At 42.8% G+C, this 21,370-nt stretch overlaps 1 protein-coding gene across 2 annotated transcripts in view; it reads left to right on the top strand.

Moving 5' to 3' along the window:
* RIMS4 (regulating synaptic membrane exocytosis 4) overlaps positions 1–21,370 on the top strand; it is a 456,978-nt gene that overhangs the window by 377,080 nt on the left and 58,528 nt on the right. For both annotated transcript variants that reach the window (XM_078651922.1, XM_078651923.1), the window contains one exon: positions 3,624–3,725. In XM_078651922.1, the coding sequence (XP_078508048.1) occupies positions 3,624–3,725 (102 nt within the window). The remainder of the gene's footprint in view (positions 1–3,623; positions 3,726–21,370) is intronic.

Below are 21,370 nucleotides of genomic sequence, written 5' to 3' on the forward strand. Positions count from 1 at the left end.
TTGAAAAAGGGGGGCTCAGTATCGAGCCCTGCGGGACCCCTTGCATAAGCGGGACACTTTGGGAAGTATGCGGGTGTTGCACAACTTGGAAGCTGTGGGCTAGGAGAAAGGAGGTCAGCCAGCCCAAAGCCAAACCCCCGATCCCACAGAGCCTTAGTCTCTGAAAGAGCACATTATGGGAGGCAGTGTCTAAGGCTGTATTAAGGTGAAGCAGGACCAGTGCAGCAGTATGGCCTTCATCCGCACTCTTCTGCAGGGTTTCCGTAGCTAGAAGTAAAGCCGTTTCCGTGGAATGGCCGGCTCGGAAGCCAGATTGCAAGGGATGGAATAAGTTGTTAAAATTGATGTGATTAACCAATTGGGTATTCACTACTTTCTCCACAATTTTGGCGAAGTCGGGCAGGAGAGAAATAGGGCGTAAGTTGTCTAGCAGACCCGGGTCGGCGGAAGGTTTTTCCTTCAACGGGAGGACTATTGCTTGTTTCCACTTCAGTGAAACTTTGCCATAGCGAAAGGATTGATCTAACAGGTGTTGGATATGGGGCAAAATGACAACTAACCCTTGTATCAGGATTTTAGGTGATGCTGGGCCCATAGGGGAACCAGATGTGATGCTCAAGGCCAGACTTTAAAGATAATCCTGCACCAATGCTTTGAATTCAGAGAGACCAGACCACTCAAAATGGGTCTCATAGGAGGTGTCGGGATTGGTATCATTACGTGCATCTGATGGAAAAGCGTCATAGATGTTTGCTACTTTCGTTGCAAAGAATCCAGCAACATTCTTACAGTTCTCTAGTGAGCTAGGAGGAGGGGCACAGTGCGCTCAAGTGTAGATAAAGATTTGAGAATTGAGAAGAGTTCTTCAGAAGAGCTATTAGCCATCTCTATTTAATCTGTGTAAAAGGCACAGCGTGTTTTCCTGATAGAGTGTGGTATTGTTTTAGCTCATTCTCGTAAGCAGCTTTATTAATGGCGGAAAAGTCCTTACTCCATTGGCGCTCAAGGTGCTGACATGCTTTTTTTGGGCTATTAATTATGCACAACTGTCCATTTGCACAATGAAGTTCTTTCTTCAACATGACAAACACTTCTCCAGTGGACAAAAAGTTTGCTGAACTGTACTATTAAATATTGGGGGTGGTATACTCCCTTCTGTAGCTCTGGATAAGTAGTTACTCCTGCATTTGATAGGATTTTGCTTACAAGCTTTTCCAACTCGGAAAGCCATCAAGTGTTTGTTTGTGTTTACTTGATTTTACTAGGCCAATACACCGAATACTGCCTTCACAGAACGACCCTGCTCCGACTTGTAACCCTTAACTTGCAAATTATTAATACTGCAAAATCTTCCACATCTAGAAGTGCCTTTTTTAAGCACTAAATTCCACAAATTCAGAATCTTTAAGTCAGTATATGGAATTGTAGTCATAAGTGGAACTAATGTGCACAATCAGGTCTGTGAATCAGACTCTTGTTTTTCATCTTGATTACCTTTCTTTGTTGTCTCACATGGATGAAGACTAAAAACACTGGAACATCTTACTGATGCATTCACTTTTAATCATCAGAACTTTCTGTTACCTCACATTTTACTGCAGTGATGTGCTGCATAGTCACAGACAACATTGCTCAGAGTACATATTCTTGTACAGGCATGTTGGATGCTTTTGCATTGTCTTGTAGGGCCTCTTATGTTATATGCACTTTTTCTAAGAGAAAAAAAAAATGGCAGCTATGATGACTTGCCCCATCTAGTGTTTTTAAACGATTAGTTGCCATGAATAAACAAAGCAGACTTGCCTAAAACCTATAAATACATTGCATCACATGCCTTAGGTCCTGAAACAGCACCAGGCCTGGAAAATAACACCCCCCCCCAACACTGCTTCATACCCATCTTCTGACTGCCCAGCTCTTGTACAAAGTCCTTACTTTATAAGGCTCCACCTCAAGTAGGAGGCAGGCAACTTGTGCAGGGAAATATAAAAGAAAATGATTTGATATTACTGTCCACACAACTTGTAATTAAATCCTCAATCTCGTTGTACATTTCCAGCTAGCTGAGCGCATTTGTTATGAAAGCAAAATGCCCCAATTTGTGACTGTGAATGTGCTCTTCATCTTGCCATGGTATAACGAGGTCACACTGTAAACTTACACCACATATTGCCCCAATCCCCATCCAGCCAGGGAGAAGGACAATTATACCCTAGTGGTACAGTTACAAAACTATGGGGCATTTTTACTATCTCCTAAAGCATCCAGAGTGTCACTTTTTCTGATGCTCCGGTAGCGTTGCTCTTTACCCCATATTAAATGTAAATGTAGTTGAGCTTATATAGCGCACAGCTACCCGCAGTGGGTGTCCCGGCGCTTGCTTAGGGAACCCTTCCTGGTATTCCCCTGTGAGATAGCAGGGTATCCACAAGGTGAAAGTCAGGCATCCCGCCGCGAGGGGCCGTTGTGGAGATTAAGCAAGCTATTGCCCAGAGTCGCAGAGTGTGAACCCGTGAGTCGAGGAGGCACCGGGGCGAGAATGATCAAGTCCGTGGAATTTTTAGCCCAAGACCCCGCCGAGGCGGGGAATTGAACCCTGGTCCAGGACCGATCTCAGCTTCCGGGTCTGCTGCCTCTAACCCCTGAGCCACACTTCTCCACTAACAAGGTGGCATTAAGCCATTTAAGGTGACTTGTAAATATGCCTTTACGCTGCAGTCTGCTGTGGCAAAGGGGCAGGCAGTGGGTGTTGCTGTGGGCATCTCACCCCAACACTCATTGCTTTTTGATGCTGCCCTATATTTACAATGATGGGGGAGCCCCAAAACCAAGACCAGGTAAAACCTGATCTTAGGATGGCGATACAAGGAAAAATTATTAATTTCTCCTTGTATTTTGCTCTTTCTATGGGCGCTGCATTCTGCAGCACTCAAAGAAACAGCAAATTGCCTTTAAAGATTGTTTGTGTTCAGGAAGTTGTCCCTTTTAGTAAATATGGCCCATCCCTGCATTTTAAAAAATGTTGGAGCACAGCGTTACCAATTTTGGAATAACACTGTGCTCTAACATTTTATTGTAAATATCCCCCTTAGCTTCTCAAATGTGATTACACAATCATGATCCCAGTCACCATTGTCGGCAGACCACCAAAACAAGAAGAATTCCAGAGGGGAAGGATTATTTCAGTGAAGACACAAACTTTGAGGAGAGAATTTCCTTCCTTTCATTTCTCAGTGTGCAGTAGGTTACCTGTCTCCAACATGCAACAGGGCATGTAGTGGATGATTCTCCTTTCATGTTATGTGCACCCAAGTCTAACTAAATGAGACAATAAAATCGATAACTGCACTGGGTAAGCGGGAACACAGCTCATTGACTCATTCAATATGGGCGCAGGTTTAGCATCCTTAAACCTAAATAGATCTTTGTATAGTATCAGTGAATGTATTGGAGAGTCAATTACTTGTACTGAAAGGGTTTTGTGAAGCATGCCATTACTGTAAAATAATCTACAATTGTTCTTGAATGATGGATTTCATTGTCTAAATTGTTTTTTTAACCTGGTAACTTGTACATCTCAGATCCAATTCTAATCTTTACCATTCTCTTATTTCTTGTATCAGGTGATGTTGAGATTGGTTTATTTGAGAGAAATGGGCAACTAGATGTGGAGATAATCCAAGCCCGTGGGCTGACGGCCAAGGTTGGCTCTAGGACGCCCCCAGGTATGGCAAAGTGCACGGTTAATAAAGACTAATGTTTAATTGGATGCATTAGTTACACATAAATAATTTTGATGTGTCACAATAAAAAAATTAAAAAAAGTTCTCAATAATGTGAAAATTCATACATTTGAGTATCCTCATAAAATCCACACTGTACTTTTAGTCAGTGGTGCCTGGCATCTACAGGGAGGGGCGTGCAAATAAAATATAAAACAATGCTACAAATGATATATATGTTATAAACATTTACCATAAACGAACACAGCGTCCTCTGGTCCGGAACTCTTCTTTCACTTGAACTGGATGTAGCAACGCCCCTGGCCAATCCTGGCTCTGTTCTCACCAGCAGCGCTAGGATTGGTGGGAGCGGCCTCACTCATTGCTCCACAGCGCTCTGGAGGCTTTGGCTTGCTCTAACCCAGCTATCTTAAGACAGCTGTGTTAGAGATGGCTAAAGTGCTAATTTTTGGCTGGCCGTTGCAAGACGGCCGGCCAATAAGACATGCACACTTTAAACAGTGCACAGCCAGCCCACCCTCATTCCTGCTGCTGTCACTCATCAGTGGCCCACCCCTGTCCTGCGCTCTGTTCGAGACAGGGCATGAAAAATAAAATGATAATAAAGTTCCATTCAATTTTTCATCTCTGGTGCTTTGGGGGCTTTTAAGTGGGACAACGCTCCTCTGCTCCAATGGAGGAGCCGCCCCAACTTAGTTCTAAGTAACTGGTTTCTCAGCTGTGACCCTGAGGATGAATATTGTGTGTAAGGTCCACAGTTAGCACTTGGTGGTCTGGCCACCATGTCAATTGGGTGATGGACGCCCGGTCCCTGCCGGTCCATTGGCAACCATCCCACCCTATTTGGGCCCACAATATGTGTGGCCACTTAATTGTAATGGTGGTATTGGTAGTATGAGATTTTTATTTTCACCCAAGGATTTTGGCTGCTTCATGCAACTGAAAACTCTGGATGAAATTCGGAGCGAAAAAAGTCAGACCCAAATTACAGATTCACACAGTAGTTCCTCATTTATCAGTCGACATTCAGGGTTCAACTTGTAATAGGCAGGGGTTTGCCCACCCTGGAGTTACCAATACACCAATATTGTCAGTAACTCCAGGGGTGAGGAAATAGCCCATGACCCAGGTCACTGGTAAAGAGAGCCTTAGCGTATATTGCTGTGTTTGCGGGGACATTTGAAGAACCTGCTCCTGCTGTCTTGGCAAGAGTATTTTTGGTGAAAATGCTTAATGCCAATCAGGCCGAGATGGCGTCATGACAGTGTGTTGCCAATTTTTCTTGATCCTATGTCTAATATGTGTTTTTCATGGACTGGGACCACAGCCACTTTTTGATGAGGATGATTGATTGCTTCATAGGGATTTGAAGGGAAAGGACATCTTGTCCCCCAGATAGAGGGAGTGCTCTGACCAAAAGAGAATAGGACACTTCAGGCAAGATATAGAAATAGTTCTGGGCTGGAAGAATGAATAGACGCTTGAGAATTGGATAAATGTAGTACTGTAGTAAACTCTAGGATGCATAATTTTACAGATAAATAGAGATAGTGCTGCTTGCCCTCATTCCTGTTTAGTTCTAACATTGGTACTCCCATGTGACTGGACATCGGCTATTGTTCATTCATGTTGGAAGCCAGTTTAGGGCTGTGTATGCGCCCATCATTATGAAAGAGATCTCTTGACTGAATCTGATTGGCTGCTGAGGGGTGTCCATGAACCATACGCAGACAGCTAAGGAAAATGCTGAGGAGGTTGGAATGTGGAGAGCCTGGAAAGTTAAGACCTCAGATAAAAGATGGAAGGACAAAACCTTCTGAAAACAGGTGACATGAAGTGATTGTAGTTTGAAGGCACCGGGAAAAGAAAAATCTTTGTGAATCAGTCCTCTGCTGAACAAGGACCCACACTCTCTAGCCCAGAGCTTTCCAAACTCTGTTTTGGGTCACAGTACTGTGTCGCCTGCCATGTGTCGGTGTGTCGCTGGATGATGCATAGCTGCCAAGGTTTTTGATTGCCATCATGGTTCCCTCTACAGTCAGCGCGCACTACAAAGGATTCCACTGCATTCAGTAAATACTTCACGGGAGCCTCTGAAGTGCGGCTGATGGGCTACTGCTGTGTGTTTTTTGTCTTTAGAAATGCTAATGGGGGACATTTAAATACCTACAGGGCTGTCATTAAAGAGCAGGAGCCAATTCTCAGAGCTTTCTCTGCAGCCCGAGTCCCGTTTGCCAAGTCCACAGACATCTGGCGCCTCCACCTTTTGTTTTCTCCTTCTCTGTCTGGCTGTGGCGTCACACGTGCTTGTCTGAGGCCTTACCAGTCAGTATGCTAATTGGTCCCATTTCAGCAGCCTCTGCTATTTTTGCTGGCCATTCACCTCTGCAGTACTTGTTAAACTTTTCTGTACCAGACTTTTGGTTCTCGTTTATAAAATGCAAGTAAAATATTTGGAAACAAAAATAAGTAAGAGGCACAGCTAGAAGTCTGTGCTGATCTTGGAGGCTGGTGCTTTTTACCTAAAATGTTAGCTTTAGAAACAAGCAATTGCAAAAGGGTAACCTGATTTAGCCCTTACTATACTGTACCTCACCTGTAGCATCTGTACTTTGAGATCCCCCCGAACCTCCTTAGGTGCATCGGGCTCGCTCGCTACGCTTGCTACACTGCTTTAACGTGTCCCGAAATGATGCATGTCTAGAAAGTGTGTCACCAAAATGAAAAGTTTGGAAAGCTGTGCACTAGCCCTTAGACACAATAAGTTAGCAGACCACATATCTGCGCAAATGTGGGTGCTATTCCTCTGAGCAATAACAGATAAACCCGTGGAGATGGGCGGGGCTACCGAAAAAGTAAATAGTACATTGTTTCCATCTTGTTGCAAAGCAATATCTGTAAATGGCAGGGGCGTAATTGAGGCCCTGCAGCCCCGCGGTGCGGAGGGGCTCCACCTCCACACAGTTCACCTCAAACGGGGCCCCATGGGCTGGCCAGCTGCAAACAAATAAAACACTCAGAAACAGCAAGGCAGTTAGGGAATGTGAATTGGGAGCCCCATCACCATACATTGCATAAGGGCCCCCAGAGGTTTTGTTACGCCACTGGTAATTAGTGGTATGATTAAGAGGGTGGTGCTGCTTGGGAGACAAAGCTGATGAAGATAACAGTTGCTGACAGAGGCGTACTACCAGAATTTCGTTGTCAGCGTATTGTGTGACATAAAAATTGTAGTCAAATATTTATTATCATGGACATCATTTAAGGGTCACCAGAGCTGCATTGGGCATCTGCCTGTGAAACCTAGATCAGTACATGCGATTCATGACGGAAACCAGATATTTGCTTTCTGTCCTGCAATGCTAGCAGCACGTGGACCCTATATACCTATTACTGTGTTTGATTGGAGTGCATGTTTTCCTAAGTGTTTTTGTGTGTAAGTAGTGTGTGTGTGTGTGTGTTTGTGTTGTGTGTGTGTGTTCTGTTTCAAAGGTAGGACGCGATCCAATCTAGAGCAGTTCCCTCTATGCCGGCTTCATAGAGTCTTTGTTTCAGAGTGTCATGGTCAACCGTGGCAAAGGCAGCTGAGAGGTCCAAGAGGAGTAGCGCAGCAACCCCGTTGCGGTCAACTGCATTCTTTAGGTCATCCCAGATGGCAAGGAGGGCAGATTCAGTGCCTCTTTCCGGACGGAATCCTGTTTGGAAGTCTGTAAGTATGTCATTCTCTTCAATGAATTGTGACATTTGGGCAAACGCTGCTCTTTCTATCAGTTTGCCCAGGAACGGTCCATTTGTAATGGGTTTGTAGTTGTCAGGGTTCAGCGGGTCCAAGTTTGTTTTCTTCAGTAAAGTGCGTTTAGTTCTTCTGGAAATATTCCAGTAGTTGAGGAATCGTTGATGATTCTTCTTACTGGAGTGGCAGCAGAGGTTGTTAAAAGAATAATTTTGAAAGTTTGTGGTGGACAGGGGTCAGAAGGGCTGCCAGAAGGCCTGCTTGCTTTGACCAGGTCCATAAATTCATCGTGTGAGATGTGTTGGAAGGAACAGAGAGGCTTGATTAGAGCATTCTTGGATTGTTGTTTTGTACAAGGTTAGTGCTGTTGCTTTGTTTCTGTTTTAAGTACGATTCCAACGTGTCTGCTTTGTCCGTGTAATGATTTGCCACTTTGTCTGTGAAATCTTGAGTAACAGGATGAGTTCTTTCTAGAGTAATTTGGTTTGCGAAATTCATTGAGTATTTTATAGAATTCTTTATTTGCTCATTTAGATTTTTGAATTCTGTCTGAATAGTATATTTTCTTAGCTTTTTTGATAGCCAACTTGTATAATCTGTTAATTTTCTGTAAGTGAAGTTTGTCTTGTTTGGCATTTGTTTTGAGCCAGGTACGTTGCAGCTTTCTAATTTGTTGTTTTATGTCTTTTATTTCTATGTTTCTCCAAGGCGCTTTTTTTCTTTTGTTCTGTTGTGTGGTTTTGAGTGGTATCAGGATTTCAAAAGCTTCCTGTAGCCACTCATATAGATTTTGAACAGAATTTATGGTTTCCAGATTTTTACTGGATGTTAGTTGTGTTTCCAAGTGTTCCAAATTGAGTTTGTCCACGGCCGATAGGTGGATGGATATAGGGTAGTTTTAGGTGAGCCGCTTAGCGTTGTTTTATGTTGGAAGGCAAGCAAGTGGTGGTCTGACCATGTGACTGGAGTTATAGTTTGAAAGATAACTAGTTCAGTATTAGCAAAAATGACATCTAGGATATGTCCAGCGGTGTGTGTCGGATTGTGGACAATCTGATGCAGGTTCAATGCGTCTAGGCCGGTGATTTTAGTTTTTGGATCAGTCATATTGGGTTTATCAAACCAAATGTTAAGGTCACCAAGAACGCTTAGGTTGGATTGTATTGTTATCAGGTTTGAAACTGTGTCTAGAAGTGCGTCTGGGAATGTTGCCTTGCTAGGTGGAGGTATGTAAAGGAGCAGGAAGTTACAGGAGGAAGACGGTGTAGGATTGCATCTTGTTAGAAGAGCCTCACAATTCTTTATGGAGATGTTGTCAATTTTAGTGATATGTTTTGTTTGTCTGAATACAACAGCTAGATCACCTCCTTTTTGGCTGTACAATTTTGGGTGATTATTTGATAGCCTAGAGGAATGGCTTCATGCAGGACTGGAGCCATCTCTTCTCCCAACCATGATTCAGTTATGAATAGTATGTCTGGTTTTGCATCAGTGAGAAGGTCGTAGATGTGATGCTTGTTTTTAGAGAGGGATCGAGCATTTATAAGTAGACAGTTTAGTGAGTGGCCTTTGGTGATAGTGGGATTTTGTTTGGTAGAAGAGTGATCAGTATTGTGTGGGTTTGTAGCAGGTGTGTTTTTAGTGCTGGTATTAGCTGTATTAGGATAGCAATCGTGTAGCTATTCTGTATCGTGTTCCTCATCCAGCATGCTAAGAAGGCATTTTGATGGGTCTGTATGTGTATGTGTTGGAGATGGTGTTTGAGAGTTAGTTGGAGTGCTGTATTGTTTTTGTGGTGTAACATTGTTGTGAAGTAGACATGGGGAAGCAAAGTTTTGAGGTGTGGCATGTTGCTTATATTTTTTGCGTGTGTTTAAGGCGGAAGGTGTATGAGTCAGGTGAGGTGGTGCAGCATGTGGGTCATGTAGTAATGTTCTAAATTGTCCAATGGATGAGAGGCGGTTAGAAGAGAGGTGCTCTATTGCTGTATCTGTGTTAGGTATGGTGGAAGAGTGAAAGCTTTGCATTGGAGTTTGCTCCTTTGTGTGGTTTGAAAGGTGGGCATATGTTTGTATTTTGTGATGGTAAGTATTATGAGGTGTTGCGCTTTGAAGATCTTGTTGTGCTGGTGTGTGTGTGATATTTTTTGCATTTGAGGAGTAGTGAAGAAGGGTGCTGATGTATATGTTTCATGCAATGGATTTGGTTGTGTAGTATTGTGTGTGAGAGGAGGTTGTGACGTAGAGGGGGTGGTGATGTGTTATAAGTAGAGTGTATGTTGTGTGTAGGAGGGAATGAAGTAGAGGTGAGAGTGTTTATCTTAGACTGGCTTGTTGCAAGAGTTACAAAGTGTGGTGGTGTGCAATGTGTGTGTTGTGCGTTAGTGTTATTATGGTAGAAGGGAGAGGAAGGTGTTTGTTGGACAACTGATGGAAGGATGATTATATGTTTGTAAGTGATAAAAGGTGGTCTGTTAGGTGTAATTACAGCAGGGAGAGTGTGTCTGAATGGGATGTAGTTATGTATGGTGTTGATTGGTGATGTGTTAGTGATGAGTGTATTGGTTAGTGGTATTGGATAGACTCTAGAGTTGTGTACTGTTTGTAGGTGATGGTGGATAAGTGTGGTAGTTTGGATAGTAGGGCGTGTAGATGTGGTTTGGTTGGGTTTGTAGTGCATGCTGGTACATTAATCTGTGCATAGTGTTGTGCGTGGTGTACATTTGGTGTGAGTGTGTTGCTCTGTTTGTGGATGGTGTGGGCTGGGTATTGCTCAATGAGAAAAAGGGCAGCATTTCTGGCCCTAGTCCCGACCAGTCTCGAACAGGCAGCAGCCCTTGTCCTCTCTGCCCTTAGCCTCTCTGCCCGGGCTGAGACGCCCTAACCCTGGCCTTTTTATAGCCCTAGTAATCAGGTGACCCCTTCAGCCAATGGGAACCCTAGCCCTAACACAATCCAATCACAACACTAGCCCTAAACTCTAGAACCAATAGGAGACCAGGACCTTACAGCCAATCTCAGCCCTAGTTCAAGCACCCAATCAGTTCAAAATCCCTGATCTCTACATCCAATAAAGGCCCTAGCCCTACCTACTGTCCCAAACAAGTCCATGCAATCAATGGCGCAGGTACCCCAAGTCCCTACTTCCAATAGAAAGCCTAACCCTACTCTAAGTCCCACACCTAGTCCAGCAACCAATCATACCAGAAACCCTAATCGCTACTTCCAATTAAAGGTCTAACCCTAGCCCTAGTCCCACCCTACTCCCAACAACCAATAACATAGGAAGTCCTAGTCCCTACTTCCAATAGAAATCCTAACCTTAGCCCTAGTCCCAACACTACAATGATTGAATCACAGACCCAGAAACCAATCAGAACCCTCAAATACCCAACCAATGAGGACATTATCCCTAATCCAATAGAAACACCAGATACAACCACCAATCAGTGTACACATGTATCAACCACTAGCAGACCATATAAGGTCCCAGCGGCCTCTGACAAGGTTTGCTGGCCAGGGGGCTGGGCAGCTGCTTCTCCTGTTCAGAATCTCCTAGGAGACAGACAGGCTCAATCCACACTTTGGACTTCAGCAGGTAAGGGCCTCACTAACTTGAAATCTAACAATACTGTTTGAATAAAACTTTACTCCCTCTGCTGGCCAAAAAATGAAGTGCACAGGCCCTAGTAAATACAGTTTAAACAGCTCACAGAAGCACCCTCTGATGTAGAAAATCCCTGTTGCTGGGGGAGGGGGAGGCAGGGGGCTGGTCTCACTGGCTTGTGAACACAAAATGGTAGCTGGTAGTGCACCGTTTTAACATACAGGTCTTAGCACAGAGCAAAGGAAAAATTTGGAGGGAAAACAGAATTGTCACCAAGGAATGAGAGGGACAAACTACAGAGATTGGACTGCAAATCCCACAATTCAACACGCTAAATGGAGGCAATCATGAGCAGGGAAAACCACAAGTTTAAAACACAACACAGGTATGCAATTACAGACCGGCTAAAATTATAATTTTTATCTGTAACAACCACAGGCAAGGACAATAAAAACAGAAAGTGAAAATCGTTTTTAAACAACTTTTTGCCTTGGGAAGAGACAGCACTAGTCTGTCTCCTTACCACTTCCTGGACTCTGCTCACTGCAATCTGGGGGCACAGGTAGGCTGCAACTCACAAGATGGAGGAGAATGATTTGGGGTGCACCCAGCAAGGCCTTAAGGGACCTGGGCAGGTGTAAGAGGAGGGCTCAGACTTGCCTGGTAGCTGAATAGCCAATGGTCTGCTGGCCTGGCGTGGTGGCTGGGCAGCTGCTTCTCCTGTTCAGAATCTCCTAGGAGACAGACAGGCTCAATCCACACTTTGGACTTCAGCAGGTAAGGGCCTCACTAACTTGTAATCTAACAATACTGTTTGAATAAAACTTTACTCCCTCTGCTGGCCAAGAAACAAAGTGCACAGGCCCTAGTAAATACAGTTTAAACAGCTCACAGAAGCACCCTCTGATGTAGAAAATCCCTTTTGCTGGGGGGGGGAGGCACGGGGGCTGGTCTCACTGGCTTGTGAACACAAAATGGTGGCTGGGAGTGCACTGTTTTAACATACAGGTCTTAGCACAGAGCAAAGGAGAAATTTGGAGGGAAAAAAGAATTGTCACCAAGGAATGAGAGGGACAAACTACAGAGGTTGGACTGCAAATCCCACAATTCAACACGCTAATTGGAGGTAATCATGAGCAGGGAAAACCACAAGTGTAAAACACAACACAGGTGATCAAATATCCAATTACATGCAGGCTAAAACTACAATTTTTAAATGTAATAACCACAGGCAAAGGCAGTAGAAACAGAAAGTGAAAATCGTTTAACTTTTTGTTTTGGGAAGAGACAGCACTAGTCTGTCTCCTTACCACTTCCTGGACTCTGCTCACTGCAATTTTGTGTCTAGACCTGTGGGTCTAGTTGTATTTTTAAGGTATGCACATTTGAATACGTGCTTTTGGTACGTGCCTGGCTGTCCCTGTGTTCTAGATATATTTCTGATTAGGTGTGTCATGTGTGTTTATGTAAGGAATGTGTACTTGGTTGTGTGTGTTAAGAACAAGCGCCTGAGTCTCACCATGTTAGAAAGATGTGTCTGCATATGTGTGTAGAGTTTTGAGAGCTGTCGGAGAGCTCAGTGGAGAGGAATATAGATACAAACAGGAAATGAGGCTGGACATATAGGTTGAGTGCAATTAGTATACACAGGTGAGAGAGGAATGGGTGCAAATAGGTTAGAAGAGGGTTTGTGCCCACATACCGAAGGGCATTAGAAGCATACAGATGAGCAATGGCGGCTGGTGGCATTTCAAAGTGGTAAGGTGCAAAAGTTGGGGACATGTGCCAGGTCGCGAGTAAAGCAAAGGGAACGAGCCCAACTGACATAAGTTGGATTTGAGGGGGGCTGCTCTGGGACGGTTTCCGCCCTACAAAAAAAAAAAAAGAGGGGCAAATGATGCATTGAAAAAGCAGATTTTGAGAAATGGCACCATCATAATATATCCAATACCCATTGCAAAATCTTTTTTTACAAAGCAATGGTAATACTGTTTGTTGTGTGTGCTGCTAATTTGCTTATTTAGTTGACGTTTGCATGGTGGTCAACATAGTCTGTTCCCACTCTTGCACTGTAACCACTCACTCTCCTTGGTTTGCATTGCCGATGCTTTTTTTGAGGCGACAAAGCAGATCCCAGGTTTCCATATGATCTGAAAGAGCCTCATGTTCAGAAAATAAATGACAGAGAGGAAAATACATTAAGTGCTGTAGATAGTTAAAACATATTAGTGAATATAATTCCATTAAAAAATAAATATGTGCTTTTGTTTACACGGGGGAGAAGCTTCTGAAGGAGGGTGACAGGCAATTTCACTGCCACTTACTTTAATGTTCTGCTATTTTGCTGCCTCTAAGTACATTTATAAGACATTTAAGTTATCTGAGGATATATATACTTGAATGGAGTAGAATAGGAAAATACAATGTTACACAGAGCTCACAACTGAAGAAAGGCAGTGCTTAATTTGAGGGGGGGGGGGGGGAGCTTTCAGGTGCTCAGCACCGGCACCTAATCCTTGGCACTGATGCTTATAGCACACTTAGCACATTTCAATCGATCCGGGTTCCCCAGCTCCGAAATCGACAGCTCTACCCATTAGGACAAGTCCTCCCCAAGTTAATAAGTGCCGGGGCTCTAGTCAGGAGGCAGTTTGTACCAGCACATTTGTCCTGATCGTGCTGCCTCCTGAAGAGAGCCCCGGCACTTTTTATTTCACAAATTAACCACTGCAGAAAGGCCTGACTGGGGAACTAAAAGCAGACCTGGCAAAATTGCTCAAACAGTCCTCCCATACGCTCTTTCCAGCCATCGTTCTCTCTCTCGGTTTAATCTCTGTCCTCCCTCTCTGATCTCTTTTCCTCCACCTCCCTCCTTTCTCTTTAAGCCCCACTGTGCCTGCAATTATCCTTCGGGAGCTCAGAAGCGAGACACACCTGCCTTGGGCTTTCAAGGTCACCTTCCAGCCGCCCCTGCAGTATGGAGAAGTGACTATCCACAGTGTTGAGGAGTGAAGTACCACAGCTTTCCTGGCAGGAAGAGCGAGTTACCAGGAGGTGTTAACTGAGCAATCTGTGAAGCAAATGACAATTTAACAGCAAGAAACCACAGGAGTTATAAAGTACACCCCAGTCTGTCCAAGATTGTAGAGAAACCATAACGTTTATTAGGCTTGTTTGAGCAATCCCAGCATCCATTCGACCTTGGAAAAGTGTGCAGCAGCCCTAATAGTCGACTACCTCACTGCTTGGATCTACAGGTTTGGGAGGGAGGGTAGGAGAAAAGGATGGATGCCATGCACTCGTTTCTGATTAACCCCCCCCCCTCGAGCCCCTCCACCTGCTGCTCATTCATTTGGAGTTAGCTGTGCTTGAGTTCCTACTGCTGAGCTCACTTCAAACCACAGCAGTAGGCTCCAGCCTCAAGCTGTTGCCTTGGGATGGGGGTTCCCTCAACATTCATGCTACAACTAGACCCTCCTTAATAAAATTGCACCTCTTCTGTTCTCAGCGGCAGCTCCGCCGCTCTGGCGGAGGAGCGTCACCCCACCTGCCAGCAGCCCAAAAAAATGAAAAATAAAACGATAATAAACCCTTGTTTATTATCGTTTTCTTTTTGCTCTGGAACCGAGGTGTGGCTGTGGGGCAGGGGGATGACAGGCTGGTGGAGGAGTGTTTTGCACTGCTATTCAGTGTGCATGGCCAAACCGTCATGCACACCAAAGCTCTCTCCAACCCGAGCTGCGTTGCCAGGTTGGCGATAGCAGGCACCAATCATTGGTGCTGAGGCGGAAACAACCATTTCAGCGCAGTCATTACAACGCACTACCTTTACACCGCAGCGGTTACAACGCAACTGCCTTTACATCGCATGCCATTACAATGCATACCATTACAACACATGTCACTACAATGCATGCCAATTACAATGCATACCATTACAACGCATGCCATTACAACACATTATAAGGTAAGTAATGGGGATTTTTTTGTTTTAGGGTGGTTATGGGTTTTGAAGTACATGGGGATATTATTTTTACCCCTACACTATCCAACACTTACCCTACTGTTGCACTCACTTGAGTTGGAATAGTAATCTTACCCCTACGCTATCCAACACTTACCCCACTGATGCCCCAAAAGTATTATGCGTTGCAATAGTATGCGTAGTAATGGTATGCGTTGTAATGGTAGTTTCTAAAAATGCGTTGTAATGGCATGCATTGTAAAATCATGCGTTGTAATGGTAGTTGCAATGTAAAAACCGCCTTGTAAAGGCATGTGTTGTAATTGTTTGCATTGTAACGTCATATATTTGTGCTGCAGCCAATCCTGATGCTGCTTTCAGCAGCATGAAAGCAGCGTCAGGATTGGCCGCTGTGCACTCTGGAAGCCTGTGCCTGCAGAGGAGAGGTGCGCGATGTAGCAGGTGCTTTTTTTTTTAATATGTGTCTGTCATCCAGCTGTCTGTCCCCCATCCCCCTCTCACCCTCTGTCCCGCCATTCTATCCACATACCGGCCGCTACTATCTTTCTTTTTTTAATTTTCTTTCTTAAATATGCGACTTTAACAAGGAATGTTGGTGTAGTGTAGCTTCACTTTCTCAAGTATTATACATTTGTATCTGGCAGCCATAGACGTTATTTCTATTAATGAGCATATTTATTCCCCAAAATCATAATGTATTGGTGCGCACAGATTATATGTGGTTAGGTGTGTACATGGCTCACACAAGCAAGATGTGGCTAAAACAATATTCTGTTGGGTGGCATATATTGAAAGGTATCAAGTCCTGGTTCAGTTTGTAACATGAACTACTTTCATGGCTACCAACAATAGTGTATTTTAAGGGCGTCCAACACAAGTCCTGTTAGGTTGGATCAATATCAGATTTTTATGACGGCTGCACAAAATAAATTTACATGGATTTATTCTAAATGTAACATACTTACAGCGTCAATGTTATACTGAAAATCTTGCATTGATCAAACCCTCCTTGACCTATGCTGGATAGCCAAGGTATGTATAAATCAAAGCAATGATTATTTTTAGCATTCATAGATTAGGAACATGCCAACAAATCAATTAATAAACTAAACATGCTCTTCACTGAAGAAGCAACTACATTTCCTGTGCATCCAGGCAATTGTGACAGTGAAAGAGTAAAGGACTGGAAATTGTATTTCAGATGAGTCTATGCATTCTTTGGTCAGTACATATATTACTAGGGTTGGGTCTGTGCAGTCATGTTTATACTGGGTCTGATGAGGGTTTCCCACACGTGTTCTACCCAAGAGCCTCTGCCGATTAATGATTATGGTCTTCTGGAACTGCACTGATCACACAGGGCTATGTCTGGGCATATATTGGTCTGGCCTTCACATGTGGCGTTTCTGCATGATTTTTTAGCATGTACATGCGCATTTGAGGCTATGTCTAAGCAAATGATGGTTATGGTTAGCAAGTGATGGTGGTGCCAAGGAATATGAGTTTGTGACAAGGCTTTTGAAGCTATGTATGAAATATGGTAACTGTAGGTGGCCTACGATGACTTTTCTATGGTCTTATAATGGCTGTACGCCTAGCATTTTGTTGTTGAGCCCCTGGTGTACCATGACCGTAGCCTACTCAGCATACGGCTGATCACTAAAGTGTACTTTTATCTTCTTTAGTATCCTCTCCTTCATGATCACTTATTGATTTTTTTCCAACTTCAACTAAGTACTTTCCAGTAATGCCAACTTGGTCAAAGATCACGTGACATGATTTCCTGGGATGTCAACAGAGTCAAAAGCCATATGATGTCATTTTCTCTGATGTCATCTGGGAGCCAAAGGGCACATGCTGTCACTTTCATTTCCCCAAGCATTTTGGCGAGTCGCTGCACATGATTTACAAAACATTCAACCCATTGGGGTTTATAATAAAATATCTACAGGTAACAAGACTAGATTTCTGTAAACAATATTTATCATAGTGTTAAAATCAGCCAATAGTTATAACTTTGTTATTCTGACATACAACTGATGATAGAGTCCCCTTGAAGCAATTTTTTTCCTCAAATGCAGATCGAAAACCATTATGTTCTCCATTTTCTTCTCTGTTGCCTCTCTAATCATGTGATGTTTAATATGGATATGCTATGCCTTTTCTTTTCCATAGTCGCCATCATTGTAGTGGGCAGACATAATACTATAGTCACATCCTTTAGCTTCCACTTTTGAACGTTTGCCAAAGACATTTACATGCTTTGCCATGATCCACAGAAAATTGATTAAATACAAAGATCTACACAATTTGTCTAAAGCTGAATGTCCCTATGACTGGTGTTTCAATCATTGGTGAAGGACCTGAGCTTTGAATCAAATGAATTAGGTCATCTGCCATTGCCTCCTGCCTAGCCCCTCCATATTTAGGAAAGTTCTGAACTTTGTCATTCAGCCTGACCAGTCACCCCTTCACATGTGAATGCTGTCGTAGGCTTCTGCTTCTTCTGCCTCAAAGAACTCTGTCGCAAAGTTCACTCCTTTCCTTCTTAGGCAGGGTGTAGGCGGTAAATGTCATAATACCAAATATGGCAGCATCCTTTCTGTTGACCTTCAAGTTTGCTTAGACCAATGAATTCCCAATACAGAAGCTTCTCTACTAACCTGAGTTAGTTACAAGAAGCACTTCTCACCTTTCTGCAGTAGACCATTGTAGCTTTCAAATTCAGATAGAGTATACGTCAGTAGCTACACACAATGCAATTATTGTCCACTAAGAGCCTCTGATTCACTTTCAATGTGTCTCACTAAGAGAGATTTTGATCCCCATTCTATAGTCAATGCAATCTGGGTGCTGTGCGGAGTCTAACGCTAAATGTTTCTCCAAGCCTAGGCCATGTGCGCTGTCCATGCTGAAACCAATAGACCCACCACACACAAGTGAAACAGGGACCGCAAAATCCCTGAAATTGAGGTTGCAGGTTTGCACAAGAAATTGGGCGGTGTCTTCTCGAAATGTGTTCATTTTTATGCAGGCTGCATTCTCTACAAGGTAAAATTCAGGTGATCATTTGGATGTCAGAAAGGTTTCAAACCATATCGGGAATTGCAAAGGGTTCTGGGAAAGGTGACATCCAAAGGTATAAGAAACTTTGGAAGTTTCTACCCAAACTGTTACTACAAACACTCATACTATTTATTGGTAAGGATTCAATGATTTTATGGATTGTAGAACTTCTGCTCTTCATTTTTCCTGGGTTTTAAAATGATTAAAGCAAACACAAGGAGAAGATGATCGGAGCACTGAAACTTTTCAGCCTCACCCCCAGTCACAGATCTGGGTTGAATCCATCATCATTCTTTAGCTCTCTTCGCCACCTCAGTTCAGACCCAGCTATATGCAAATCAGTCGTGACCCTGTGCCTTATAGGAACAGTCTAGCCCGAACTGCCAAGCCAGGTCTTCCCTGCACCAGAAACAAACATCCTGGGATCGGTTTCTGGGTAACACCCTTCATCAAACGGGCTTGCTTGAATCCAGTGGCAAAGTGAGCAAGGGACCCACGTCTGGGCATACCCTGCTAACTTAGGGCAAACAAAGCAAACACAGGAAGCAGGCAGTTTCCCTCTTCTCCCCTAAGCCAATCACAACGCTGCAATGGCAGCATTGTGATTGGCTGGGATGCCGACAACACGTGTCTATGGGGAGTCCGTTTTCTCCATGCAGATTGCATGCACCCTACATGGTGAAAACGGGGAGTGCATATGACTGGTTTGGTCAGCCCTGGGGCCGACCAAACAGTCAGCGCACACAACAGTGGGAAAGCCACTTCTCCCCTGCCTGGAGCAGGACTGCCCACCTGCCCGCCCCCAACCAAACCCTTCTGCTTTCTCACAGTGCGAGAAGTCGAAAAATAAAATGGTATTCATAATACCATTTTATGTTTCTGCTTCTCGTAGTATGAGAAAGCAGTGGGGCAACGCTCCTCCGCCCACATGGAGGCGCGCCACTGATTTTAGTTATAATTACATAGGCAAGAAAAATTATTTCAAAATGTGTTTAATAATTAACTGAATCATCAAGCAACGTAATCAAATGCATAATAACATTAGTGATTATCTAAATGTATTAATGAATGTAACCTAATTCAATTAAATTCATTTATGAATTCATAAATGTAATTATTACCATGATTAAAAGTATTTAATTGCTTTGCAAATTAAAATATCTTCTCTAAAATATGAAAAAAAACGTGATTTAAATACATTGACAAACTATGCTGAACCAACTCACATTGTATATAATACTAAATTACAGTACAGTAAAACGAAATGCCTTCATTTGTCGTGATATAAAATGACAAAGCAGGTTACCAAAGGGGAGTGCGAAATTTGTTTAATATCACTATGCATTACTACATAGAATTTCAGGAAAATTTCTGGGACCTCAAAGCATTTACTGCTATTTTGTAACACAAAATGCATGTTAACATTATTTTGGGACACAAGGGCGCATTTTGTACTAAGAAAATAGTGCTAACTCACACATGACATGAGCAGCAGCCACTCACGTTCTGTTTGTTTACGTTGTTCCAGTGCATCAGCGATAGACTTTTTTCCCCAAACGGATAGAAAGTTATACATGCTGGTGGAATGGCGGAATGTATGATATTTTGGGTAAAAAGCTTAACGCATTCTACACATTAGCTGTTACAAGTTGTTGACTAATAGTTTGGAGTTATTTAGGGGCCAACCCTAGTGGCATCTGAAATTTAATAGAAGTAGATCTGCATACACAGTGCAGCTGTCTGTATACCTGTTACCAATTATATAAATATATATATATATATATATATATATATTCACAGAAAAAACCATAGGTTATAGACCATATATAGTTAGGAATTAGCATTTACAAAACCTTGAAAATTCACTGAAAAAACCATAGGTTATAGACCATATATAGTTAGGAATTAGCATTTAGAAAACCTTATTTTACTCACACAAAACCATTGAAATTCCATATATAGTTAGTTGCACTAACTATATATCGCGCACCCGCAATCCACTGCTGATGATGTCACATATTACATCATTCATGACATGGTCAGTGACATCACTGATGACATCACTGATGACATCTCAAATGACATCACTGATGACATCACTGATGACATCTCAAATGACATCACTGATGACATCATGACACACCAATACCAGTTACTACATACCCACTCACTGATTCCTACGTCTACACACACATTCACTCATTCACCCATACAATCACTCATACATACAGTCACTCATTATTACAACACTATCATATGCACTCATACACCTATGCAGACAGTCACACACTGCCACTCATCCATGGAGTTACTCACACACCAAGTCAGTCCTGTAAAGAATCAATCACACTTCCATTTCTTCATCTATACAGTTAAACACAGAACACCATACTTCAGTGACATCACTGATGACATCACTAATGACATCTGAAATGACATCACTGATGACATCTCAAATGACATCACTGATGACATCATGACACACCAATACCAGTTACTACATACGCACTCACTGATTCGTACGTCTACACACACATTCACTCATTCACCCATACAATTACTCATACATACAGTCAGTTATTATTAGAACACTATCATATGCACTCATACACCTAGTCAGTCCTGTGAAGAATCAATCACACTTCGATTTCCTCATCTATAGTTAAACACAGAACACCATACTTTTCACACATATACTAACACATACTTACTCTCTTATACAATCACTGATACAAGTACACATTGATATGCACAGAGTCACACACCTCCCAGCCAGCCACACACACACTCAGTCTTCCATACATCCAGTCATTCTTCAATATGTAAAACGTATTTAAACTTTACAAAAACACACAGACACTAGATGATGTCATCAGTGATGTCATTTGAGATGTCATCAGTGATGTCATCAGTGATGTCACTGACCATGTCATGAATGATGTAATATGTGACATCATCAGCAGTGGATTGCGGGTGCGCGATATATAGTTAGTGCAACTAACTATATATGGAATTTCAATGGTTTTGTGTGAGTAAAATAAGGTTTTCTAAATGCTAATTCCTAACTATATATGGTCTATAACCTATGGTTTTTTCAGTGAATTTTCAAAGTTTTGTAAATGCTAATTCCTAACTATATATGGTCTATAACCTATGGTTTTTTCTGTGAATTTCATTGGTTTTTTAACAGCTAATATCTGTAGCTGTAAAATGTATTCTTCTTTAAATCCAAAAAGA

The sequence above is a fragment of the Lissotriton helveticus genome, chromosome 7 (genome assembly GCF_964261635.1).
Source record: "Lissotriton helveticus chromosome 7, aLisHel1.1, whole genome shotgun sequence".
In the NCBI taxonomy this organism is placed as follows: Eukaryota; Metazoa; Chordata; class Amphibia; order Caudata; family Salamandridae; genus Lissotriton; species Lissotriton helveticus.